We start from the raw sequence: 27,923 nt of genomic DNA, 5'->3' as shown, positions 1-27,923 counted from the left end.
CCTTTCTTCTTCCCCAGATTCCAGAAAAAAAGGAGACCTCTGATGGGTAGCAACCCTCAGGCCCTAACGTATAACCCTCCCCCCCCCCCCAGGTATTTCCATCTCAAAAGCTGTTCTGGTTGGGAAGGGTTCATATCTGAAGAAGAAAGAAGCTTCCTGATGCATTCATTTCTCCCCCTGACGTTCTGCTCTGAGTCCTATAATCTCCTTATTCTGTGTGTTCTACACACATACCAGGAACTGTTCTATAGTCACTATCAAATTTCTGTAGTGGCTCCTCATAGCTTTGCTCTGTTACCTGTAAGAGCCCTTTTTGAGCGAGAGTTGGCTTAAGTGGGATTTTAGAGTGACAAAAAATTTGGAAACATTCCCAATGCTGACATACCCATCTCTGAATACCAACAGGTATCTGTTGGAGATGAAACAATATGGTAAATAACTCCTATCAAAGGCAAATGAATCACTATTTTCTAATTACTTTAAGAATATAAATTTGTTATCCCAACTGTGACACAGGAGAAGAGATGACATATACCCTGTGCTCTGTATGAGAAAAAATAGATGGTAGGTAGACCATAGCTGAAAACAGTATTTTTATCAAGAACTCTAAATATATTATACATGGTTTAAATAATTACTATCTTCATTTATCTAATAATTTCCAGCTTTTGTTATTATCTTCTTTATTGGCCATTCTCCCATTTTACAATGGTTATGAATATATAAGTAGCTGTAATATTTGCATGAATAGAAGTCTATTGTTTTCAAGGAAGGAAAAAATGGAGTGGGTAGGGAAGAACAACATGAATTAAACAAGTCTTTGTTTGATCACTGAGCTATTATAAAAACATGCTAAATCCGGGAATACAAGAGTTATTAAAGATGGAGAAATTAGCGACTGAAGTACGAGACCATTTGCTCACATGACAGTCCTGCAGACAAACCATTCAGGTACTAGGGCAGGTGCAGGCACAAGAGAGCGCATGTGCTCTTTTACCTTCCATCCCAGGCAGACACCACTAATCATGCCCTCCTTCAAGCCAGGGCCAAGTAACTTCCCAATGGCTCCCAGGGCACCACTACTAATCAGTGGGAGTTGCCATGAGAATCACCATCTCTGGACAAGATGATCTTTTAAATAATTGACATGACACAGGTTTTCTCATGCCAACGTTTACCAGATGCCAATACTGACTGATGCCTCTTCTGACTGTTCCGCCTTGGGCGCCCTTCAGAGTGAGCTTCTTGCTAACGAACCCCCTTCCCCTGCACACAATGGAGAAAACATTCGAGCAAACTGTGTCATCACAGCTTTTTGTTTATTCCTTTCAGTCAAACAGCCAACACCTGCCAGCAAGCATGCTACTTCCTGCTTGGGAATGCAGCAGGGGAATGAGCAGCAAACTGTTTCTGGAATTTTAGCAAGTGAATTGAAAATATCAAACAAAGATGAAAAAAAAAAAAGGAATGATGACTCCCAGATGGTTCTGGGAAAGGGTATGGTCCCTTGTCTGAAAGAACATTAGAAGCTTCACTCTTTGCCACCCCCATGGTTCAGTCAACAACATCAGTAATAGTAATGATGACAACTCATCATTGGTTACTGAATACTTACTCTGCACTAGCCACTCTGTCTGGGACTTCACATACTGTACCCATCATTGCCATTGGCATATAGACTGCCTTCTAGGGTTGTGTTACTACAAATGGAGATGCTGTGATTCAGATGTGTTCAGAGACTTGTCCAAGGTCACCCAGCTAGGGAGTGTCAGTGCTGAGACTGATCCCTATGTCCACCTGTTTTGATATACTATACCACTTTTTAGTCTGATGGGGGCACCAAAGAACAATGTGAGCAGGAACTCTTGTTTTCCTTCTCTAGACTAGAGTTCACGGATTTGCAAAAAGTAGCATGGCTAGTTTGCTGTAAAGCCAGGGTTAAACCCAGATTCTTGGAAACCTTATTCTGCAACTCCTTCTGCATTTAATCTGTAGGGCACAGGGTTAGGGTGGTGACGGTCTTTGCCAAGGTGGGATGTGCGAAGGTGGCAAGGACAATGATAGTGCTAGGGCCTGCTGGTGAGTAGGGGGACACTAAGAATTTGATGCTGGTCAGTTTTAGAAAGTGACCCCCACACCAAACACAACAGCTCATCAATAGATGAGTGGTCTCTAAAGATCAATACGACAATGAAGCATACCAGTATCTTTTAGCACTTTATCTGGTGTCCGGGTAACTCTTCCAGAATCATCCCCCAAGAAGAGGTTGGTTCCAAGCTTACACTAGACCTGTGCTTATCAATTGTAGATAGGGTGACCATATAATTGGTGTACTGGTGTACTGGGAACAACCCCAGACTACCCCAGTTATGAGGGTAAAATTATATAATTAACTCCCCTTTTTACTGTCAGAAGTTTCCTTACATTGATGACAAATCATTGGTTGCACCAATTACAGGATTTATGATAAAATATTGCATTTTCTTTTTTGAGTTACTTTTATTCTGCAAGATCATAAGCCCTCTGAGGATAGAAAGAAGGTTTTATGCACCTCTCTGTCCCTACAGTTCAGTACAATGCTGGGCACACATAGGTGTAGTTGGGGCTGAGTTTATACTGACTTGTTATTCAACATCATCCTCCTTAAGTTTCTGCTTAAGATGCACCTACTTCAATTTCTGCCAAAGATGTAGTTGGTTTTTTTTTTCATTTTTGTTTTTGTTTTAATTTAAAATTTCTCTCAGCAGGCAAAATACGCACAGTTTAACAGAATATCTCAGGAAAGTTTCCCATATAAGCCAAGCCTTTTAGCAAATGCTCTAGAAGTAAGTGAACACAACATCTGCATTTGCTATATAAACACCACACATTCAAAGTGAAATGACTCAGAGTTTGCCTAGAAATCACTGGAGATGTTGATCTGTGCCTCTGATTTCATTGTCTGCAGCCTGTGACTTTTTGTTTGTTTTTTTAACTTGAAGCAAAGACTAAATAACTTTTGGATACAGAAATGCTTTTCAAAAATGGCAATAATGCATCCAGTTCAAAGGAACTACTGATCATATAATGTTTTTCCATGAACAAATCATGAGAAGGCCGCCATGTTGGTTCTTTAGATGATTTGTGTTCCATGAATACACAAGAATATGGCTATAATTGTTTGTTTAATAGATTGGGTAAAATTGCTCATAATGCTAGTCTCAAAAGATGAAGAAAAGAGTTAAAGAGATAATGTTGTAATGAAGGGAGGTGAAGGATTTTAATGGAAAAATAGAAATCAGGAGAATCAGAGGCTCTCCAAGATGGCTCTGCCTAAACCTCCCACACCAACCTAGCAGAGAAGAGGACTGGAGGCTGCAGGCAAATAAAGTTCTGAGAACCCATATTAGTCAGGAGGATGGGAGGCCTTATGAAATCCCAGTGCTACAGAGTATGAAACCAAGGACCATCCAGGAATAAAATCATAATCAAAAGTCAAGTAAATAATCAGTTATAACAGATGAAATGGCTGGATGATAATAAGACAGAAGCCAGGTCCTCTGCAGGCAGAGGAAACCCCAGAACATGAGGAGAAATCAGTAGGTCTAGAATGGGGCCTGAAAGCCTGCATTTCTTTCACAAGGTTCCTGGTGATAAGGAGAATGCTGGTCTGTGATCCCTACTTTTTGTGGTTGTTGTTTATTTTTGAGAGACAGGGTGCAAGCAGGGGAGGGGCAGAGAGAGAGAGACACACAGAATCTGAAGCAGGCTCCAGTCTCCGAGCTATCATCACAGAGCCCAATGGGGGGCTCGAACTGTGAACTGTGAGATCTTGACCTGAGTCAAAGTCAGACACTTAACCACCCAGGTGCCCCATGTGATCCACACTTTGAAGAGCAGGAGCCGGAAGACCTTCCTCAGGGTGCTACAGTGTAGCCCCAGAAGTAGGGCCAAACCATGGTTCTCAAGGGTGAGTGTATGTCAAAATCACCTGGATCACTTATTGAAATGCAGAAGCCTCAGCCCTGTACTCAGAAGTTAGGAGTCACTATGTCTAAGGCAGAGCCAATAATCTGCCTTTTCTGTTTTTTTTTTTAATTTAATTTTTAATGTAATTGTTTTATGTTTATTTATTTTTTGAGAGAGAGTGTGTGTGAACAGGGGAGGGGCAGAGGGAGAAGAAGACACAGAATCAGAAGCAGGCTCTAGGCTCTGAGCTGTCAGCACAGAGCCCAATGTGAGGCTCGAACCCATGAACCGCAATATCATGACCTGAGCTTAAGTTGGACGCTTAACCGACTGAGCCACCCAGGTGCCCCAATAAGCTACATTTCCAAGAAGTTCCCAGGCAATGCTGGTGCTACTGGGCCAGGGACCACACCTTGAGAAATACTACTATAAAGACCCTCAGACTCTCCTAAGTTTTAGGGAGGCACTGTTAAATATAAAACCAATCCATTTCTTACTTTTTGAAAATAAAGCACACACACACACACACACACACACACACACACACAAATCTAACGTGGGAGTTGTACATTGCACCATGTTCTGGAGATGGTACCTTAAGGCAGTGGTTTTCAAAGTGTGGTCCCTAGACCAATACCCTCAGCATCACCTGGGAATCTGCTAAAAATAGAATTCTGTAGGCCCCATTGTAGACATAACAAACCAGAGATTCTCAGAGTGGGACCCATCAGTGTGTGCTTTAAGGAGGCCCGCGGGTGGCTTTGATACCCACTGAAGTTGGACAGGCATTACCTTAGGGTGAAAGAAAATGCTGGTGGGAGAAAGAGATGTAGATAGGTGTCCAAATCACTGGGCTGGAGATCAGATAACCTGAGAGCTACACCAAGCTCTGTTGCTCAGTCTCATGCATCTACACATACCACTTCAGCTTTCTGTGCCTCTATTTGCTTACCTATAAACGGAGTGGACCCACAGCCTTTCTGACTTATTCAGGTATTAAGGTAGGTTGTATGAGTGTCTCCAAATACAGATTTGTATTTCCTGTAAAGAACTTAGACACCCTTGCCTGTGGCCATGAGACTGGTGTTGCCCTGGTTCATATTGGTCTCGACTATCTGACTTGCTTTGGCCAAAGTGCCTATGAGCAGAAGCTTTAGGAAGCAGTGCATGTTTCCACAAGGATGCTTGCTTTGCCCCTCTACCATAGAAGAGAGAGTCCTAAATAGAACTATGGATTCAACCTGGGCCTCCCAATGAGATGGCACATGGAGGAAAATCACAGAAGCTGAGCCACAGCCAGAGAGAAATCATGTGGACATTTGTCCTTGTGAGTCACTAAGATTTGGGTTGCGTCTGTTGTGACAGTAAGATTAACGTGGGTATCGTGGACAGATGAGAAGACATAATGCACATAAAAACCTACTGAATAAATTTGAGGGGCCACCATATTTCTGGGGAGGATTTCAAAGACTGAAAACAAGAAGCCAGGCAATTTAGGGGCAGCCCTGATGGGATTTTCCTAACTGTGCCTCTTTAATGAGATTGCCTACCTTTGGTTTTCTCTCTCTCTCCTTTGTGTCTTGTTCACTCTCCCTCTTCCCCCTCCTATCTCTCCTACCTTCCATGCATTTTCACTTTGGTTTTCTCCTTACTTCCCTAGCTGATGTGAAGAGTAGGGCTGGGGATGAAACAGAGAGAGAGGGCAGACATTCCCCTCCTGGTTCCTAATCAGGTCTTGATTTAGATATCATTCCAGAGAAGAAAATCATTATTCTCCCAAAGAATGATAAGATCAGCCCAAAGCACTGGAATATTGATTCTAAATGGATACAATTACCCAATTATTAGGATGGTGAGATCACTAATTCTCAATTTTTAAAAATGCCTCAAACACTTGAAATCACGTTTACCTTCTGGGTAAACAAACAAATGGACTAAGGTCTTAATAGAAGTTATAGTAGCAACAGCTTGACTCTAGGTGTGTAACAGGACAGAGGCATGTGAATGATGTGTGATGTGTACTAACGGAGGTTCTAGGACTTTGTCTAGACCCAGCCCATTTCTACACTGGGGAGAACCTTCTCCCTTCTGGATAATTCTATCAGTTTACAAATCAACAGTCATGTTGTTCTAAGGCCCTAAGTTGATATGCAATTACACCTCCCAAGCTAACATCCCTACAGGAGAGGCCTAATAAGTAAGATAGAGCCTATATAGGAAAAGCATGGGGACCAGGAAAAGAAACGTCAAGAAAAGGACACTTGATAAGTATGCAGCTTTATGGGGTGAACTACCACGGGTAGAAAAGCTTGTGGAACATGTAGACTGGTGGTGTGGATTTTTCCTTGCTATTCTTCTTTTGTCCCTCATTCTGATTCTGAATTGTTTTTTTTTTTTTTTTTTACTTTTTCTTTTTTAAATTAATTAATTTTATTATTTTATTATAATAATAATTATTATTAATTATTATTTACTCTTTTGCTCTTATGGCTTCCTGTGCTTGCTTCATTTCTGCTTTTATTTATTTCCCTTAATTCGGTAGTGTCTAGTCTGGTTTTTAAATTTAGCCTTGAAGCTAGAGGATTTAATCATTCAAACAAATCTCAATTCATCAGATCGTACTGACCAACTATTACTTTAAAGTCAACTTTAACTCTATCCTTGGTCGAATGCTGATTTAAGTGAGTGTTCCATTAACAGCATCATCAACTGTGTACTGATTTTTCTTTAAAAAGACAAGTGTGATGAAACTCTGGTGACAGACGATTAAAATCTCCCACAAATCTCAGGTCACTGGGTTCTAACAGGCCCATACTGCCATTTTATTAATTAGGAATTTTACCAATAGAAAACAGGAACCCCCAGTGGTGATGTTGGGGAGCTAATGTGGCTAATGTAAAAGCTTAAGTAAGCTTTCAATCATTCAATCAAGTAATAATTTAGTGACTGTGTACAATGGGCTGAGCTTCATTCTGGATGCCGGAGATACAAAAGACAAACTTTGTGATCTCCAGAGCTTATGTTCTGGTTTTGATGACAGGCAACAAACAAATATATAATATGTATAATAAGATGATGAAGGAACACTTAGCAGTGTAGAAGGCAGAGAGAGAGAAGTAGGGCCTGACTTGCAGACAGGGTGGGCCTTCTACTGCAGCCTGTCATCTAGGAAGGACTCTAAGGTCAGATGCCACTCACAGGGCCTAAATGAAACTGAGCCATTCATCAACAATGCCGTCAGTTCAGGAGACTGACTATTCCATCACTGCAGAGTGCCCTCGGTTCCCCTGATGATCACTATTCCCACCCCAAAGTTAACCATTATTATGATTTCTCCTAGCAGAGATTACTTCTTCACGTTTTTAAAATTCATAAACATTGAAATCATAGAGATACACTTTTTTTTATATTTGGTTTCTTTCAACACTAAATTTGTGAGATTCACCAGTTGTGTTTGATGCACATTTGTCATTCTTTCTTATTGCTTTGAGTGAATATATAAAAGTACCTAGTTTTTAATGCCCCCCCCCAAGACTAGAAATGTGGTAGGCAGACCCCAAGATGGGCCACATGTCCAACCCTTGAGTGTAGGTGAGGACCCGTGATTTGCTTTTAGCAAATAGCTGGCAAAGGTGATGAGATATCTTTTCTGGGATTCTATGTTGCGATACATCCATTTATGTAACTGCTGGTGTTCCCTTACTGGCTTGCAGAAGTAAGCTATGAGGGGCTATAGAGAGTTCCATGTGGCCAGGACCTGTCAGTGCCTTTAGGAGCTGAGAGCAAGGTGCGGTGAACAGCCAGCAAGAAACTGGGATCTTCATCCTAAAACCTCAAGGAACTGAGCTCTGCCAACAGCCTGAGGAAGCTTAAAGCAGTTCTTTCCCTGGTGGAGAACCTGGTAAGACCACAGCCCACCTACGAGACTCTGAGCAGAAGACCAGATACACTGTGCTGCACTCCTGGCCCAAGGAAATAGTGAGATAAGAAATGTGCGCTCTTCTGAGCCACTAACTTGGAAATAGAACTGAAAACTAATATAAGAACCCAGATCTCTGGCTTTCTCACACAGTGACTTTTATTCCTTTGTGTTGCTTCAGGTAAAAGAAAAATCTTATAAACAACTCAACATTCTTTCTCCGTAATCCATTTTCAACAATAACCAAATGTGGCAAATGCAAATCATGAAGCACATTAGTTGTGGTTCAATCATTTTCAATCTACAGTGGTCCGTCCCTTACCTTTAAAAAGCCATTTATTAATTGGTCAGACACAAATGAGAAATCGAGTGGAAGCAGCTAAGGTTGGCCATCTCGGGGCATTTCCTGGGAAGAATGATCTTAGAGGAGGAAAAGAAGAAAAGAAAACGGGGGTGGTATATTTTCAAGATGCTATTTTCAGCGTGTATTTCCCACAGATGCATCTTAAGTACTTTGGAGCAATGCCAACCAGGGTGCAATGCAGATATAAGTCAATATCATTACAACACAGGCACTTAACAGGAAGACATAACTGATGCAATTCACCTGCTCGCACGAGAAGAAAGCTCGCCCGTTCTGGGGGAATAAGTTTCCGATACCCCGTTTCTATTCCTTTTCACTTTCGTCCTTGATTTATTGCCTTTGCCCAGCTTCAGCATGACAAAGGCTCCAGCTTTCAGCACAGAATGATATTCCAGACTCCACTAAATATATTTGTAAGACAAGGGCAGCCAACAAAATTAAACTGCCGGCACAAAGACCGGCTGTTATTTAAAGCTAGAGAGAGATTACGGGGGATTATTACTTTATCAAAAAATATTTCAGCTACGAACCCAGTGCTTATTTCTCCAGTACTTTGACTGTGTGCTAATTCATCTCCCACCTTGCACGGATTTAGTCTTTCATTGCCAATTTATTGGAAAGCTTGACAAATGTCGGTGGCCTATGGTACAGGACACCCAGGCTTACTTAGTTATTGCTACAGAGAGCTGGAAATCGGGACCTTCAAAGGGGATTTACGTGTGCTGTGTCTTTGATTTTTATTGTCGCGCTTTCATTTCTTTGAACCATCAGGCATTTCATCTTTAATCTCGTTTGTCTTTTAGGGGCCCCACCTAAGGATGGCGACACAAACAATCAAAATCCGACAGCAGCAGTACCATTATGGAGCTGATGACTTGGTCCTGGTTTTTCATCTACGGTTTTTAAATGCAGTATTTTATCTGTTTCAAATTGTCTCTCTTTTACGATACCTTTCCTCGGCCCCTTCGTATACCTTGAGAAGAAAAATACGTATCAAAATTAGAGATAAGAGGCTAAGAGAAATCCATTTTTATTATCTGCTATTTCTTAAGGTTTTTCGCTCATTTTAGCTTCATGCTTTTAAGTAAAGTCGTTATCCAATTTAATTTATTCTCCTTGATTCTTAGCTGCACTTTAGTGCACCATAAAGATATGACAGTGAACTCTTTTGAAGATGAACCATTAGAATATGCCTCTAAAAAGGCTCTTTTGCTTGAAAAAAATGTGCCCTGTTTTCATTAAAAGCTCTCAAGATTTCACACGGAAAATCTTATCTATAGTGGCAAAGTATATAGCGGCCCCCGAATGGTGCTAGGCCTGTGCTGAGCCCTTGAATGACTGTGATAGCTGTGGATCCAACAAGTTAACAGAGACTGTGACAGTTTCTGTAACAGACTGCTGCAGAAACCCATTAGAAGGGTACTTAACATAGTCTTTGGGAGGGAACCAGAATGCTTCCCAGAAGTGACATTACACTTAGCCTCGAAGAAATGAGAATTTGCCAACAAAGAGGAGAAGATGGGGAAGGAAAGAATGATTCAAGTAAAGGTACAAGATGTATAAAGGCCCAGAGGTGAAACAGCGTGATGCATTCAACCATGGGGACATAATTCAATATGGGGAAAGGGGACAGTGGGGTGTGAGAATAAGAAGAATTAGAACTTCACAGGAAAGCAAGACCTAGGGTTGAACAGAGTTTGGAACTTAGCCCAAGGGCAGTCGGAGAGATCAGAAATGAGTGACATGAATATATTTGAATTTTAAAAAAGATCAGCCTGGTCAGAATAGAGAAGGGATTAAATGGACACAGGCCTGGAGGCTGGGAGAAGTATTTGGATACTGTTGCAGTAATTTGATTCTGAGATTAGGGTGGCCAGAGCTTAGATGACCATAGTGTGAGCATACAAAGTTGACAGATATAAGAGACCGGGGAAGTAAATGCAATGCGATGCAAGAAGGTTGAGTAAAGCTTGGTGATTGATGCAGGGGGGTAAGCGGGGTAGGAAAGAGGAAGTCATGGGTGAAGCATGTCTCTGGTTGGGTGAATAGAGAGCACTTCTTTGAGAAAGGGAAGACTCATGCAAGGGAAGATCTACCTGTGTGCATGTGTATGTACATGCAGGCATGTGCGTGTCTCTATGTGTGTGCGTGTGCATATGTGTGTACACATGTCTGGGTGTGTGCGTATGTGTCTATATGTGTGCGGTATGTGTCTGTGTGTATTGCATGTGTGTTGGGAGGTGGGGTTAATGTGGAGCTTCAGGTGTCTATGGGATAGCCAATTAAAGATGCCCTCCTCAAGCAGCTGGGACAATTTTCGTAAAGGCGTGAAGATCTACATAATCCCTAAAGTCATGAAAATGGATGACATCTCAGTGCAAGTGTATCCTTCATCCAAGAAAAAGCTGGAACTGCCACAGGAAAGCCAACATGTAAAGGGCAGGTTGAGGATGCAGTATCCACACAGAAGGTTGAGAAGAGGTAGCCAACACCATAACATGTTGTAGCAAACCCACAGAAGGTAAGGCCTGAAAGAGATCTGGTGATGAGGCCGCCTCTTAGTGGTCTTGGCATGGGCCATTTCAATAAAGTGTGCTTAACTGTTAAGAAAAGTAAAACCATTTGTTATACTGAATATTTCCAATTAAATTATGTCACTCATTTATTCTTCCATCCACTCATTATAGGACTTAATTCACTAATTGAAAACATGGAAATAGGGCATGGACTCAACTGTGTAGATAATCATCTAAGGAGCCTTCAACCAATATCCTTTACATATTTATATGTGCTTATATGTATTTACTAGAGGGGGGAGAACTAGTTTTCTATTAACAAAACATTCAAGCAATGGATTTATTCATGCATTTAATTACTGTTTATGAAAATAATACTTTTTAAAAGTCAAATAGTATAGAAAGACTTAACAAGAGACAGCAACTCCGGGCCCACACTTTCCTACTCTGGGCCCTCCTCCTCCTGTGTAGTGAGTTTTAGTTCTATTGGTTTTCTTGTTATTTTATTTCAACTTTATTTTATTAAATATATTGCTATTTTTTGATTTATTAATTTAAATATTATATGTTGCCTTCCCACAATGACAGATGAGGAATTACCTTTCTTGGACCCAGTCACATATGGCTCCAATTTTGGATAATTTACAATTTTGCTTAGGTTGGTTTTCAAAGTCCACATCTTTGTGTCTGATGTCAGTATCACCCTTTGCTGGTATCTTTCACTTGCGTATTTTCTCTAAGAGCCACTCTCCAAAAGCCCTCTGTCAGTATACCTTATTCAAGACCAGGTTTTCTCAGCCTCAAAGGTACGGATATTCTGGTCCAGATAATTCTTTGTGTGCAGTCATGGGGGGGGGGGTGGGGAACAGGGGGAAGGGAGGCTGTCCTCGGTCTTTAAAATATTTAGCAGCATCCTTCACTTCTATCCACTACATACCAGTAGCACTTCTCATCTTGACAACTAAGAATGTCTCCAGATATCACCAAATGTCCCCTGGGGGGATGCAAATATGCCCAGTTGAGAACCATGGGTCTAGACTGGCTGGTCACTAGGACTTCTGCATATTTGTTATCCTGAAATTACCTTGCTTGTTCTGTGGTGGGTGACGTTTCCTGGAGCCCATACCATTCTTTTTTAAATATGTCTTTCTTTGGGTGAAGTACATTGTAGCAGGAAGCCTCTATCGTGGTCCCATGGGTTCCTGCCTCCTAGTCGTCACACCTTCATGTGACCTCCTCTCACATCATCAGCAGGGGCCCCTGCTGAATTCAGGTTCTGAAAAGAGTCCATTCTCTGTCTTAGGTACTCTCTCTTTTATGTATTTCTCTCTCCCTTTCTCTCTGTCTTTATCTCTTTTTCTCAACTTCTTGCCATCCCTTATCACTTTCTCTTGACTGACATGCTGTCTGTGAAGCCCTATGGAAAAGTCAAGAACAAATAACTGAAAGCCCCTGTCAACAGTGACAAGACAGAGCTAGGAAGCAGATTATCCAGTCCCTTTGGACTACTGCAGGCCAAGGTGTGTGACCTCATGAGAGACCATGAGCCAGGGACATCCAACTAAGCCAATTCCAGATTCCTTGACCTCTCACAGAACTGTATAAAGGGGTACATTTTTGCTGTTATAAAGTGTTAAATTTGGGGGTGTTTTATTTATACAGCCTTAGATAACTAATACATGCATATCAAGTAGCATTTTTTTAATGTATATTTATTTTTGAAGGAGAGAGAGACAGAGTGTGAGCAGGGGAGGGGCAGAGAGAGAGAGAGGATGACACAGAATCTGAAGCAGGCTCCAGGCTCTGAGCTGTCAGCACAGAGCCCGATGAGGGGCTCGAACTCACAGACCATGAGATGATGGCCTGAGCCGAAGTCAGACACCTAACCGACTGAGCTACCCAGGTGCCCCGTATCTTAAGGTGTTTAGGGAGTCTTAAACAATGACTTGGAATACCTCTTCTCTTTTATGTATGAAATTGTTTGCATTGCTCCCTCACACAGGACTAATAATTTGACTAAGTATAGCATTCCAGTTTGAACACCATTTTCCCTTAGGCTTGTGAAGATGGTTTTCCAACATCTTCAAACTTCCAGTGGTTTTGTTAAGAGATTCTTTGCTAGCTCGAGTCTGATACTGTCTTTAGCAAAATTAGGGTTGCCTTTGCTTTGGTGTGTGTCTTCTGGGCTGGAGAGGGAAGCAAACTTTTACAGCCGATTTCTTTCATTCTATAAAGTATTTTTCACTACATCTTTGCTAATGTTCTCTCCTCCTCTATTCTCCCTTTCTGTAATTCCTTTTACGTAGTGAACATTATGTTTTGCTCTCTAATTTCCTCTTTTGTCTTCATATTGTCCACATTTCTGTATTTTTGTCCAACTCTCTGGGAGATTTCCCAAATGTTATCTTCCAATTTCTAGAATGTTCACAATTTGCTACATTTCTGAGAGTTCTTTCTTATTGTTTTACAGTTTCATTTTAAAGCATCATGTTCTTGTTTCATGGATTTATATATTCTCCTATCTCTCTGAAATACTAGATTTTGAATGCTTCTTCCCCCTCTTGCATTATCCCTGTTTTCTCCACTTATCTGTGTTTATTTACCTGATCCTTCTCTTTCATCTTGGAGGTTTTATGGAAATGTCTGATGGTTGTGGTAAGTCATGGTCATCTGTTCACAATTGTGACTCAGAACTGCATACTGGATTGAAGATTCCATGTGCACGGGCTGAGTGTGTCAACAGGTGGGATTCTCTGATAAGTGACCATATCGGTAAATCATTCCTTTCAATGAGGACATCCCTAAAATTCTAGTTATCCACATATTTTTATTTTATTAGTTTTATTTATTTATTTGAGAGAGAGAGAGAGAGAGAGAGAGAGAGAGAGAGAGAGAACATGTGTGAGTAGGGAGAGGGACAGAGAGAGACAGAGAGAAAATCCCAAGCAAGCTCCACATGCTGTCAGCACAAAGCCCAATGTGGGGTTCAAAGCCATGAATCATTATATCATGACCTGAGCTCAAATCAAGATTCAGATGTTTAATCAACAGAGCCACTCAGATGCCCCATCACATATATTTTTCATGGGTCCCGTTCAGTTCCTCGGTAGGGAAACCCTCTCATATCCTGCATGAAGAGAGAAAGGCTTCACTGTAAGAGCTCTTGGAAAAAGGGACAAATGAGGCCCCAAGTGTACAAAATGCCATGTCATTTCTCTCTTTAACCCTGTCTCTTGCTCTCACCCTCAGCTTTAGAAACTCTTGTTCAATTTCTATATGCTACCAAATGTCTGGTCTTCCCAAGGAACTTATCTTCCCAGATAAGGAAACTGGATTAAGGTCAACAGTTCCCTGCAAAAACTTCTCGTTTTCTCCTGACTTCACGCCTCATGCCAGAATCCATGGTGTGCAGAACGGCCAGGCCTCAGCCTGTCCCATGACCCCTTCCCATTACCATGCCTTCATAGTGACCTGGACCAAGCCAGCTTTCCTCCTCCATTGCTGTTCATCTTTTAAAAATGTATTCATATCTCTTACCCATCCTAAGCTCTATTCTGTTCTCTTTGTTTTTTTAAGTTCCTATCTTTATTTTTAATTTTTAAATTTGCTGATGTAATTGTAGAGGAGTCTAAGAAGAGAACAACAATAAACTTGTGCATCTATCCTCATGTTTACATAAAAGCATGCATTTATTATATGGGATTTTCCTGAACCATAAAAATTCTGTTGAGCCCTATTAATTACATTAAGATCACTTATTCCGAGAAACACACACTTACCCATGTGCTCTTTATGTCACATGACTATGACTGTCAAATTTAGCTGGCTGGTCTTACTGCAGGAGCTCTAGCTGTACTGGGCAACTCACATCACAGAATTTGGCATCAATAAAGAATGCTGGTTTATTTGTTTGTTTGTTTGTTTGTTTGTTTCCACTAGAGAGTCCTGTGGAAGTCAGGTGCATCAAAGTACAATTTGCCAAACAGAAGGAGCTATCTGGCACCCCTTCCACCAGCAATGTATTTCCAAATATCCCACGGGGCTGTCCTCCGTCTCTACTGTGCCATCCTTTCTGTCTGGCCCATCATTTAAACAGAGTTTTGGAAGCACCACAGGGAGTGAATATGGCATTCCTGACACAGCACGCTCCCTCCACAAAAGTGAAAGCAAACACCAGAGAGAAAACAGCAGGTTCCATTTTGAGTCGTGCCCAGAACAATGAGAGGTCACAGAACAGAGCGGAACAGTTCACAGGCTAAAAAGAGACCAGCGGGGTTTGATTTTCAGCCTCACTGGTTCAATGCTGTGTCTTCTCGGACAAGTTACTTAATGTTTCCGTGCCTAAGTTTCTTCATCTGTAAAATGGGAAATGTTAGTACTAACTCCACAGCCGTTGTGAAACGGATTAAATGAACTAATTGTAAGACTAAAATCACTAAAACTACCTCTTGGCACACATTAAGCACTTGGCAAGAATTAGCTGCTATCAGTTGCTTTTGGGCCGGGAGATCATGGAAGGTCTCCAGTGGGTGGTGTTAGAAATTGACTGGACTCCTCATAAGGCTGAAACCCTGCTCACCATGTCTCCAGTGCAGCTTTATAATAGGGGATTGGATTTCCAGGACCCTCATTTCTAAACTTTGAGAGGATAAGTTACTTATTAAAGTGGAAACACATCTCCAATAACTCTGAATGAAGAGAAATAATGATAATCCAAAGCCTACTTGCTTCACAAAAGGTAATTAACTGCACAGAGAACTGAATAAACCCAGAGCTTGGGCTTTCTGCTGACTGTTTCACATCTCAAGATGTAAGTATTTACAGATCAAGTGCTCTAAGAAGAATAAAAACATGTCTTTTCTCTGAGAAAAGCTTTCTTCACACAGACTTCAACTACTTTCTTAATCCTTAAGCCCCTAATTAGAGTTCTAGTCCAAAAGCTAACCATCCAGTTCCCCGGTCTCTCCAGCCCTGGCTTTAAAAAAATCAAGGTGGCTCAATCACCAGCCAGCGCTTTGCTCTGTTTTATAATAACCCTTCTTTGTATTTATCCCCAGATCTTTAATCTGAGTTCCTTCAAACCTTTTACTACAGGATTTTATTAATCCTCAACAACACTGCTGTGCAACCCTTGACCAATACAATTATCCCAAATTTACAGATGAAGAAACTAAGGCACCAAGCGCACGCCTTTTCTCTTTTTACAAACAATGAAGCACAAGACCAGATAATAATTCTCTGGATTCTCACAGTACAGTTGTAAGCAACCAGCCTTGCTGGAAAAAAATAAACAGTTGCTCAATTCTTGGAAAATTTCTAAAAAGGTTTTTAAACCGGGAAAGTACAGAGATCTCAAAGGGCCGCAGAAAATAAAATAAAAGAATGCCAGCTCCCCAGAGTCCCAGTGCCCAAACAACCCTGCCTCTCAGAAGTATGTCACAGGTGACAGAATGGAATCTCAGGAAGAACAGAATTAAGCATGCTAATAATTTATATTCATGCCCATATTTACTTGGATCATGATGGACTGAGAAGAAGTGTCCTCTGTCCCCCAATAGCCCCACTGTCATCTCATGGACTCTGGGGGACGTCCCCAACACTTGCAAGACATAATTCAATCCAAGAATACCAAAGCCAACTCTTTGCTGAGTACTCTGCTGGATGCTGACCTTACAAAGATGAATTGTACCTGGAACCCAATGTCGAGAATCTCCCCAATTCAATGACACCATATTTGTTCTATTATGAGCACCTCGGACAGCATCTAGCACATGAGAGCTGTTGTGAACTGAATGTATGTGTCCCCCTCAATTCCATAGTTGAAGCCCTAATCCCCAGTGGGACTGTATTTGGAAAGAGAGCCTGTAGGAATGTCATTGCAGTTAAATGAGCTTCTAACGGTGGGACTTTGATCCAATAGGATGAGTGTCCTTTTCAGAACACACTCCCTTTCTCTCTCAGGCACATAATACTAAGGAAAGGCCATGTGAACTCACAGTAAGAAAGGAGCCACCTACAACTCAATGAGGCAGCTCTCACCAGACACCAACCCGGCTGGTGCATTGATCTCAGACTTCCAGTCTTCAGAACTGTGAGAAAATAAATTTCTGTAGATTAAACCACTCAGTCTGTGGTATTTTGTTGTGGCAGCCCTGGCAGATAAATGGAGGAGGTATTAAATAAATGTTTGCAGAGTTAATTGCATTTTGTATTTTTGGTTACCCTTAATTCCATACTAGTCTTTGATTATTGCTCTTTATGCAGGGGCTTAGAGCATTGACTCAGTAGCTCTGTTCTTCTTGTTTTGGCTTCCTCGATGCTGGCACTTGCCATCCAGCCAGCTCCACAGCCAGGGTGTGAGGTGGGCGTTTCCAAGAGTTTGACTATGTCCCTCAGTTGTATCTTGCTGGGCCTGGTCATACAGTGAGTCCTGTGAATATGTCCTGCTTTTCAGTTATTTTATGTCTGTCTGCCTGTCTGTTTATCTTTATTTCAGAAACATCAGACAAGTTCCCCAAATGTCTAGTTCGGAGGGTACCTGAGAAAGCCATTCTTAAAGTTTTCTTTTTCTTTTTTTTTCTTTTTGGTTTTCATACTTGTGTATATCAAAAGCAAATGCCTGTACCTAATGACAGGAGCTAAAGTGCAGGCTGGAGACCCTCTGCCTCATCTTTCTCCTTCCTCAGGGTAATGTCCCCCTCCTCCACCATTAGATGCTCTGCCTCTAAGCAATGGGCGATTTTCATGTCCTTTTCGGATGAAATTTTAATCCCTGTTATCCCAAATCCCACCTTCAACATTCATGTTCTGCCCACCCAGGCATGCAAATAATTCATATTATGATTATCAATAAGAAAATACAATGTGTTTTGTACTTTACAGTGTATGAAGCACATCTTCTTACATTTTCTCATTTGAGCTTTGTCTTAGCCTGATCAAACTGCTATAACAAAATACTGTAGACCAGGTAGACCAACCAGCAGGAATGTATTTTCTCACAGTTCTGGATGGCAGCAAGATCAAGGTGACAGCCAGTTTAGTCGCTGGTGAAGACTTTCCTCCTGGTTTGCAGATGGCCACCTTCTCACTGTATCCTCACATGGCAGAGAGAGACAGAGACAGACAGAAAACTCTGCTGCCTCATCTTTTAAGGACACTAACCATAGCAGATTGGGGCTCTCCCCTTCTAACCTAAATTAACCTTAACTTCCTTCTCACTCAAAATACAAGGAATTGGGGCTTCAACATATGGATTTTAGAAGGACACAATCTTTTTTTTTCTAATTTTTTAATGTTTATTTTTGAAAGAGAGAGACAGAGCATGAGTGGGAGAGGGGCAGAGAGAGAGGGAGACACAGAATCCAAAGCAGGCTCCAGGCTCTGAGCTGTCAGCACAGAGCCCGATGTATGGCTCAAATACATGAGTCATGAGATCGTGACCTGAGCTGAAGTCAGATGCTTAACCCACTGAGCCACCCAGGCACTCTGAAGGACACAATCTTCATGGACTTATGAGCATACCACAAAATAAGAAATCTACAACATTGGGCTGCCTGGGTGGCTCAGTCAGCTAAGCCCCCGACTCTTGATTTTGGTTCAGGTCACGGGATCAAGCCCTCATCGGGCTCCATGCTGAGCATGGAACCTGATTGAGATTCTTTCCCTGTCTGTCTGTCTCCCCTGCTTGCATACTATCTCACTCTCAAAATAATTAATAAACATTTAAAAAAGAGGGAGAGAGAGAAATCCACAACAAGGGAGAGAAGAAAAATAAGAAAGATGACCTAGATCCAGTTTTATTCATCATACCTCTATTTCTTCTCTCAGACCCCCACCTTGGTCAGTGGATTAACTGTCTGATATTAGAGATGTCATTTGTGCCTGCCCATATCTTTGACTTTCCTCTAAGAGGACACGAGGAGGAGGGATTCTTGACTGCCCTCTCAAGGTCATGGTGTGGCATAACCACATTAGTCTGAAATGGAGGAGAGCTGCCCAGCAGGACCTGGCTGGTATGTCCTCCCAGCAAGAGATTATTGGAAAGCCCAGAAATGATGGAAATGCACCAACCAAAACAGTCCTGCAGATATCAAAAGACTTTTGGGAATCTGAAGTTCAAAAGCAGCAAAGTGTTGCTTAACATAAGCCAGAGACTGAAGTGGTCACGGTCATGCTTTTGGAGGTATGCTTTTCTCAGGCTGTTTATTGGGGCTCCTGCTACTCTGAGGTACTCAGGTATATGCTGGTGTCACAAAGGGAGTGGTAGGAGGCAGAACTAAACTTTGAAAGTCTTCCACAAGAAAGCAGTGAGAAGCTGAGAGTAGTCTAGGGTCAAGCCAGCCCTGGCCAGCAGCTGTTGAAGTCTGTACTTTGAAGATGCCCCCTCTCTGGATTCCTCCTTATCCCTGTCTCCCTTGAGTCAGTCTGTTCAAAATGTAAAATGTCCGGGTTCATCATTATTCCCTCCAAGGTGTGTGCAATCACAAATGCAGACAGTGAATCCTTATGAATGTATATGTTAAAAAAAAAAGTTGATAAAAAGGAAATGTTGAGGCAAAGTCAGACAAACCGTTTGGTGCTGGAGGGCAGCAGAACAGCCACCAGGGGAAGGTGACCTGGGGCCCTGTTTGGATGTTGTACTCAAATGATTTCACCATAGATTGATGGCCTTAGACTTAGCACATATTCTCAATTTGATTTTTTTTATTTTTACTATCAAGGGACCAAGAAGGACATGCAATGAAAGAGTAGAAAGGGGAAATGATTGGGGGGAAAAACATATATATATATATATATATGTTTCACATGCAATGGAAATAAAATGGAGACAATGAGAAACAATCAAAGAAACCTCTCATTTTATTAAACAATGATCTAATGTCTGCCTAGAAAACACTTCTCTTTCATGGCCCAACTCAAGGCTCACTATGTCCAAGAAGCCTTTTGTCACCCTCCTTCCCTCATTCTATCTGGAACAGACTCTACCCCACATCTGTGGCACATTGTTTTCCTTGTTTGTTGTGCCTCTGTCCCCAGACTAGATCCTGGAAGGCAGAACAGGATCCTGTCTGAATCTGTCTCTCCTGTACATAAAATAGTGCCTGCTCCCTGATAGATGCTCTGTGAATATTTATCAAATGACAAGTTTGAAGAACTCCATAGAACTGTGCAGGAGGTACAGCCATCCTTCAGTGAAATGCTGTGGAATTGAAATGTACACTCCCATTACCTTCTCTGGACCCTTTCCTCCTTCATCCGCCCCTTCTCTCCCAGCTGCCATTTCTCTGAGAAGTGGCCTTCTGCCCAAAGCTCCAGCCCATCAGACCACAAACACCCTCACTCTCCTAAGGTCTCCCTAAACCCAAATGCCTCCTTTTCTTTCTCTAATCTTCCATCCAAGAAATGAAAATTCTTTTCTTCCTTTAGAAAAAAGGATGTGTTTTCATTCGAAAAGACAGCAGCGGCTTAACCTGAATAAGTCTCTGGTTGGCGAAACTTCAAGAAAAATGATGAAGGGCATAGGAAGGATTCCAAACGTGCCAACCAAACCCCCGCCAGGGGGAGACTCAGAAGCATGACTTGGAGTCCCACTGCTCTTCTCTCCTCCGGCCCGAACACCCATATTAAATAGATTTGCAAGCCAAGGATTTTGTTCAGTATTTACACAGTTTATCCACCTGTCTCCACTCCCTGGCTTCTTAACTCACAGTACTGAAACGGGGGCCATTTTGTACGACATGGCCGTGGGCATTTTCTTCCTCCTGGGAAGAACAAAAAGGACTCCTTTTAACAATGATCTTCTCATCATGATTTCCACCAGATTCCCAGAGGGGTCTTAAATCAAAGAAAGGTGAAGAAACCTGTACTAACAGAAAACGCTTAACTTCATCGCAGAGAGGTGTGAGTCAGTCTTATAAAACCTTTCCACAGAAAGACTATCCCTAGTTAACCCTTTCCTGCCTTTGTTCACTTAATTCTTTTTTTTTTATAAGCTGTAGGTATTCTTACCATTAGTATTTTCGGAAGTTATATTTCTCACTGAAGTCTATCAAAGTCTTAGTAAAAGTATCCCTAGCTCCTCACTAAGCAGGGTCCCCATTTGACTCCCTGGAAGTTAGGTCAGCGGCCTGATACCGTGAGCATACTGGGAACAAGTTGTACCAATACCAAGTTTTGTTTCCTCATAGAAGTATTTCAAAGGCTGCAAACACGGCCCCAGCAGAAAGAAATATAAATGTAAGACTACACAGGAAGGGAACAGAGAATAACAAAATCTCAGACTTGGAAAGGAACTCAGAAGTTATTTTTCTCCCTCATCCACTGCCAGAATTCTTCTTATGGTTTCTCCAACAAATTGTCATTTAATTACTGTCTGAAGACCTCTGATGGCAAGGGATTCACTCTTGCTCAAGGCATTTGCCCTATTATATAACCCCTGAATTCCTAGGAGATTCATTCTCAAAGTTAGACAATATCTAACTTGTAGTTAGGTTCCTTGAGAAATCTGGACAACTTCATTCCCTCATGTACCTGGACTGTCCATCAAAAACTGTAAGGCAGTTTCGAGTCTTTTTCCTTATGGTGTTTAGACAGCACTGCATCCTGTTTATTTTTCTTGCTCTCCACAGTTCCTGATACTGTGCAGTGGGGAATGGGTGGAAGAATTAATGAATGGGGATATATCTCAGCTGTGTCTCTGTAGGACAAGGAGACGGCAGGAAGTGCCCAGGGTCCTAAATCATGGACTGTCCAGTGTGACAAGAGTTCCTACAGCAATGGGGGAGGTGGTTCTGAAGCAGTGAAGAGAGTGGGGGCATTCCATGACTAGTCCCTGCCTGGCCACTCATCTCTCTTGAAGCCTGAACTTTTAGTCTTTCCCTGAGACCTAAGCTTAAAGCAAACAAACAAACAAAAAAACAAGGCACAAGTATCTCCTTGCAATTACCCAGGGCTTAAAGAACATAAATGCCCATAGGGTCCAGTAGAGCTTTCACGGAAGTGAGGCTTTAGAGTTTAAGAAAATAAGTGATCAGACAGAATTCAAGCATGCCCTCCTAATGAAATAAATTCAATTTATTTAAAGCACATTGTTTCAAAAAATAAATTAACACTCTTCATTTAGAGCTTACGGTTAAGGACATAAAGTATGCTACCAGACTCCAGGAGGGAAGACTGAATTATAGCTCTTTTACTTACTTGCTGTGAGATTTTAAGCAAGTTATTTAATCTCTGTATGCCTTAGTTGCTGGAACTATGAGATTAATACCGCCAATCACATTGGATTATCGTAAGAATTAAGAGCTGTGTACATTAATTGGAATGGTGTCCAGAATGTGTGTGTGTGTGGAGAGAGAGAAGGAGAGTATGTGGCGTAGTATTTATGTAATCAGATATACTTATTCCTGTTACGCACTGTCTATATCCACAGATACAACCTGGCAGGTACAAATGGGACATGGAACCACACATAAGAGATGCTTTGCAGAAAACTTGCACCTCACTGCTCTATAACTAACTTACTGTAGTCTAGCCACATCACAGCAGGATCGTCTAGCTTAGAGGAAAGATGGCGGGGCTGATTATCAGGAGATCTGGCCTCTGGTCTCAGCCGTGTCCTGAGTTATCTGCCTGGCCTAAGTTAATCAGTTAATCTATGCCTCAGCATCCTCAGCCAGCCTTATTCACCTCACAGAGACATTATGGGGGCAAAGTTTAAGAACTGACATGTTAATATAATGGTTCTAATCATACAAAGGTCTGCTGACTAATAAGAGGTCTAAAAACCCATAATGGTTCTTTTCTGTCTTACAGGCTCTTCAAGATCAGATAGCCTTGGAGTGGTCAGTCACCACCCAGGCTCTCTCTCTCTCTCTTTTTTTCTTCCCTTGCATTTGCTCATAGAATAAAATTGTCAGTGGGACGCTGTCATTCTTAATGTACTTCAGGCCTGATTCAACTCGCTCGCCCACCAGGTTTGATCTTTGTGTGAGGCTCACACATCATTCTTTACTTTCAGTGTCATAAATCGTCAGAAAGCAAGATGAAGCAAAGAAGAAGACCTCCTACCACTCTCCGACTTCCAAAAAAAAAAAAGTAGAGCAAGAGAAATCGGTCTAAGGTCGAGAGTGGTCAGAGTATGGCTGCATATTCCAATGGCCTTCTATGGCCTCAGCACAGTCCATCCCAGGGATGATTCTAAAGCCCAGCCTCCTCTCATTACATTGGCAAATTCCAAGAGGAGAAAGAACATTTTCTTAATCATGGGAATGTGTTCTTTGAGATCAGACTACTGGGATGGCCACATCTTTGCCCTCATGACCAGTTCTAATACTTGTTCCATCCCCTAGGATTCTGATCTCACATGATCTTGACCAGGACCACAAGTCCTGCTCAGTGCTGGCTGGAATTACGTAGTGAGAAAACCTGACTTCTCCTAAGCACTGTCAGACTTGGTGTCCTTCAACATCCCTTGCATCAAGTGCGTTCCAGCCCCTATACCCTTCTAACCTTTGCAGATTCCATTTTGTGTACATTCTCTTCAAAGTCTGATCCTCAGCACCAAGCCCCGTATTCCACAATGTTTTGACTCACATCTACAACTTCTCTCCAAGACCTAAGCAATCGACTTCCAGGCATACGGCCTGCATTTATGCCAGTTGTTTTAACGGCCACCAGTAAAGGAGACTGCAGCAAAGATGACACGATATATGTGATGAGTGTCCTTCCGAAATTCAGATATGCTTATGATCTTCTCCTTTGCACTTAATGGACTCCAGCACAGAATAAATAATAAAGAATTACTGCGACACAGTTGAGGCAAATTAAAGTCAATGCATTTGAGACTTCAGCAATGAATTGACACTGGCCCTGAATACCAATTGCAAGTCATAAAGGTAAAGTACAATCAAGGCTTTGGCTGGAGCTCTGGCATTAAGCTGCCCAGGTGGGACCAAATTTAAGTTGAAATTCTGCAGTGTTTTGGAGGGCATGCACTGTCCTGGAGGGCATGCACTGTCCCTCAGCCCAACATGACACTTCGCCAGGCTTCATGCTGTCAGTACTCACCATTCCTGCAGAGCAGGACGGCCAGGGAATCCTGAGAAGATGAATTGATGTAGAGCAAGAGGCTGGGCGCCTGAGCTGTCACAAAGCTAAATGCAATATTTTCCTTGGATGGAGCCGCATCTGTGTAAATCGCCGAGGATGAGAGGCTTATATTTTTGGTCACCGGGTAGGGTTCTTGAAACATATAAGTAACTGAAGTGCCAGCCTCAAAAACAGCAGAAACCTCTGAAACATAGAAGAGGGGAACGCACACATTGCCACATTTAGTCGATTATTCAGGCTAGCAATAACTGTTTATTGTTTGCTAAGCAACAAGCACTATGTGAGGTTTTTTTTTACCTGAATTATACAATATGCTTCCCACAATAAGTTTGAAGTGGCAGAAGTCATTACTCTTATTTACAAATGAGAAACACGAGGCTGCAGAGGTTAAGCACCTTGAACAAGGTTGCATAGCTTTAAAAAAGAGAGCTGAGATTTGTAACCTGGAGTTTAGTTCCAGCTTAACATACATTTGCAGTATAACTACCATGTGCCAGGCGGATTTCTCGAGAAGCAAAGATAAACCGTCCCTGCCGCCAGCACCGTAGTGATAAATTTTATTGCGACCTTCCTCGTTTCAAAACTGAGGTTCTAACTGTTCCAGCTAGTGCTTTTCTGGTGTGTTAGGAGGATTGTGAGTGGGTTCTAAGTTCCTGAGAATAGGACACTGGAGGAGGCTCTGCAGTAACCCTCTACGGTGTTGGATAAAACGTGAGGATCCATGGAAACAGAAGAGAGAGAATCCATGGAACTAGTAGAAAAGGCATGGGTATTCAACCCCTGGACTCCATTTTTTGGGATGTCTAGGAATTGACATTTGAGTCCAAAAAGAGCCAAGACTTGAGCAAACAGGGCTTCCTATGGGAAACAATTCCTATAGCATCGCACGTTGGATGGAGTTCTGCCGCCACCATGGAGAAAGGCAGCATCTACAAATTTATGACATTCAATTAGCAGGAATGTGCAAGTCACCCACATTCCCTCTATAATATGCTTACTCCAACTGTTACCACTTTAGTTTGGTGGAACTGGCACAGGATTTGGCTTCAGCCCTGGGTCTGGGCTGGATCAATTTCATACTAGCTGTGTGGTCCCAGGCAAGCTAGTGAATCCTGTGGAGACTGTTTTGGCATCTGGTGGATGGGAAGCGTAACACTTACGTCAACTATATTTCTCAGTGGATAAATGAGATACTGTGTGTACAGCGCTTCTAACAGTTAGCCACTACAGTGTGAACTTACAGACTTTCCATATTAGAAGAGACTTCAACCTGAACCCATCCCAATTTCCTTCACAAACTATCTGTTTATTGACTGCATACCCAACCCAATGCCTAAATATTTTCTTTCTTTTTTTAAATTTTCATGTGTATTTGTTTATTTTTGAGAGAGACAAAGCACAAGAAGGGGAAGGGCAGAGAGACAGGGAGAGAGAGAATCCCAAGCAGTCTCGGCCTTGTCAGCATAGAGCCCCATGCGGGGCTCAAACTCACGAACCCCAGTGAGATAATGACCTGAGCCAAAACCAAGGGTCAGATGCCACACTGACTGAGACAACCCAGGTGCCCTGAGATATTCTTTTCTTTCAATCAAGGCTGCTCTTAAGTTCTCTTTCAATGTTACTGCTATAGAGTAATATACTATCAAGGCACAGAGGAAAGGTTCCTTTTAGAACAACATAGCTCAGATCTTGCAGCAAACCTTTACCATAAAGATAGCACAATAAACATGAACCCATATTGGCGTGATTGATTTCTTTTTTTTCCTGAATGATATGTGGAATTCACCTAATTCTCCATGAAATTTCTTGATTGAGTTGGTGGCACCTAGAACATAATCAAACCTGGCTTTCCCTTCCTAATTTCATTGCAAATTTGTTCTACCTTTGTGAAAATTCTATAACAGTCTGTAACAGTGCCAAAAAATTAAAGTTGCATATTTATGCATATTGGTGGCAGATTGGGAATACCAGTTCATTTTGACTAAAGGTTCAGAGAAAGTGTTCTGCATTTATCATTCAGGTTACAACATCCGTACTCCTGATTACAAAGATATGCAGCAGAGACTTGTGACAGAGAGGATTCCGGTTAATCATCAGCTTGATTCAAGCACTTTCCTTGAGTGAATTTCCTTGGGGACGCTTGGCCTGCATTTTGAGCTACTATCTCCTCGTTAACAGAATAATGGCTTTTATTTGATGTTGTGTGTGTGTTCAAATATAACTATAATTCAGAGCATTCTGTTATGAATAGCATATTAGATGTGGGCATATACAGATTTCATTTTTTTCCTTATACTTAGGACAGGAAATTACAATGTAAAGCATTTTTAAACTAGAAGTGTCTTACCAAATTTCTGTCTTCCCTTCTCCCCTAACCCCAGATCTAATTATTCTTAATGTTTAATTATTTTAATGTTTAATATTTAGATACTGTCACTTTCAACATAAAACTTCCTTTAGCAAAACACTGGATTCTATTATTCTCTAAGTTTCTTGTATTTTATAGTCTAAGATTTTAAGCTCCCTGAGTGATTTATCTGAACACACAAAACCACTGGTCTAATTGGAAGAAACATTTTAACTTGATGTGATCATCTAAAACTATGCTGATTACATTCTGAGAAGAAAGCTCATGCATCAAGCAAAACAAAACAAACCACAATGAGAGGTAGCCTTGAGTCTGATGTGTGTGTGACAGAGATGGTGATTCCCAGGGCTGCATGTCTCTATGGTCAGAGTAGCCTAATCAGATGGGAAAGAGGAGCTCCACACTGACCAGGAGTAAAGTGTTGAGTGAATTATAAGAAACAGCCAGGAAACATGGTGGCACTGCAGAGAATATATCTCTGAGCCAGCTGTGGAGTCTGACGGACTGGGAGCTTGGAACCTGGCGGTGCCCCTTCTCCAACAATCTCATGGGATCCCCCTCAACCTCAGTTCAAAATGTCACCTACAAAGAGGGGTGGATTTAATCTTGTGGTGGGTAGAACAACTGAAAGACATAGTGTAAAAGCAGGACACATGGTAGGAACTCAATGGACAATAGTTGCTCTCAATAATAGGGACACAACTTAGAATGAGTATACAGGTAATGAGTAAGCCAGTGATTACCTAGAAATTAATCAAGCTGTCATTAATTTGGCAAAATATCCAACTAAAAATAAATGATAAAATTGGCAATTTGAATGGTGAGTGTATATTTCGTAATATTAGACATGTTTAATTTTTCTTATTGCAATGATCCTGTGGATCTGTGTTTTTAATAAGCTCTTATCTTTTAGCAATACATATTGTAATATTTATAGACAAAATGATGTGATATTTGAAGTTTGCTTTGAAATAATAAAGGAGGAGGAGGAGAGGATGTGAGTGTATAGATGAAATAAAAATGGCCATGAGTTGGTCATTTTTGAAGCTAAATAATGGATGCATGAGGGTTCTGAAACTCTTCTTCCTATTATCATACAGAATTGGGTTTTTTTGTAATAAAAAGTAAAAAAAAGAAAGATATGTTGGCAGGAAGGTAAATAATAAATAATTTTTCAACAGGTTTTTGGCAATTGGTAAAGAGTACCTAAATATGCATACTATTTTTTCACTGAAATTCCATTACGGAGAAAAAAATCAATACATGTGTTTATCACAGCATTATTTTTGTGCAAAAATTGGAGCAATCTAAAATTCCAAGACAATAATAAGAGCAAGCGCTCTGTAGGACTTTATTTGCCAGGCATTATCCCAAATGCTTTGTGAAGTGCTCGTTAAAATGTTCACCACAATCCTTCGTAAAGGATTTTTGAATTTTCTAATTTTTTGGATGAGAAAACCAAGAAATCAGGAGGCGAGTTACACAACCAATGCCACACACTGTAGACTGTAGAGGAGCTAGAAGCTGAATTTAGGCAGATCAAGTGCCAGATTGCAGAATGGCACCACTGTTGCTAAGCTAAATTGCCCTGGGGATAGAATGGGTGACACGAGCAGAGGCAACCCCACCAGATGAAATATACTGCAGTCATTAAAACTGATGAATTATATAGAAATGTGTATAAAACAAAATAAAGAAAAT

General features: G+C 41.5%; 1 protein-coding gene across 1 annotated transcript in view; it reads right to left on the bottom strand.

The window, feature by feature from the left end:
- The window catches only part of CNTNAP5 (contactin associated protein family member 5), a 796,934-nt gene that overhangs the window by 70,670 nt on the left and 698,341 nt on the right, over window positions 1-27,923 (bottom strand). The window contains exon 19 of the mRNA XM_047871013.1: window positions 23,813-24,037. Coding sequence (XP_047726969.1) covers window positions 23,813-24,037 — 225 coding nt within the window. The remainder of the gene's footprint in view (window positions 1-23,812; window positions 24,038-27,923) is intronic.

The sequence above is a fragment of the Prionailurus viverrinus genome, chromosome C1, assembly GCF_022837055.1.
Source record: "Prionailurus viverrinus isolate Anna chromosome C1, UM_Priviv_1.0, whole genome shotgun sequence".
NCBI classification, from domain to species: domain Eukaryota; kingdom Metazoa; phylum Chordata; class Mammalia; order Carnivora; family Felidae; genus Prionailurus; species Prionailurus viverrinus.
The sequence above is the reverse complement of the archived record's forward strand: the minus strand, read 5'-3'. Positions and strand labels throughout refer to the sequence as shown.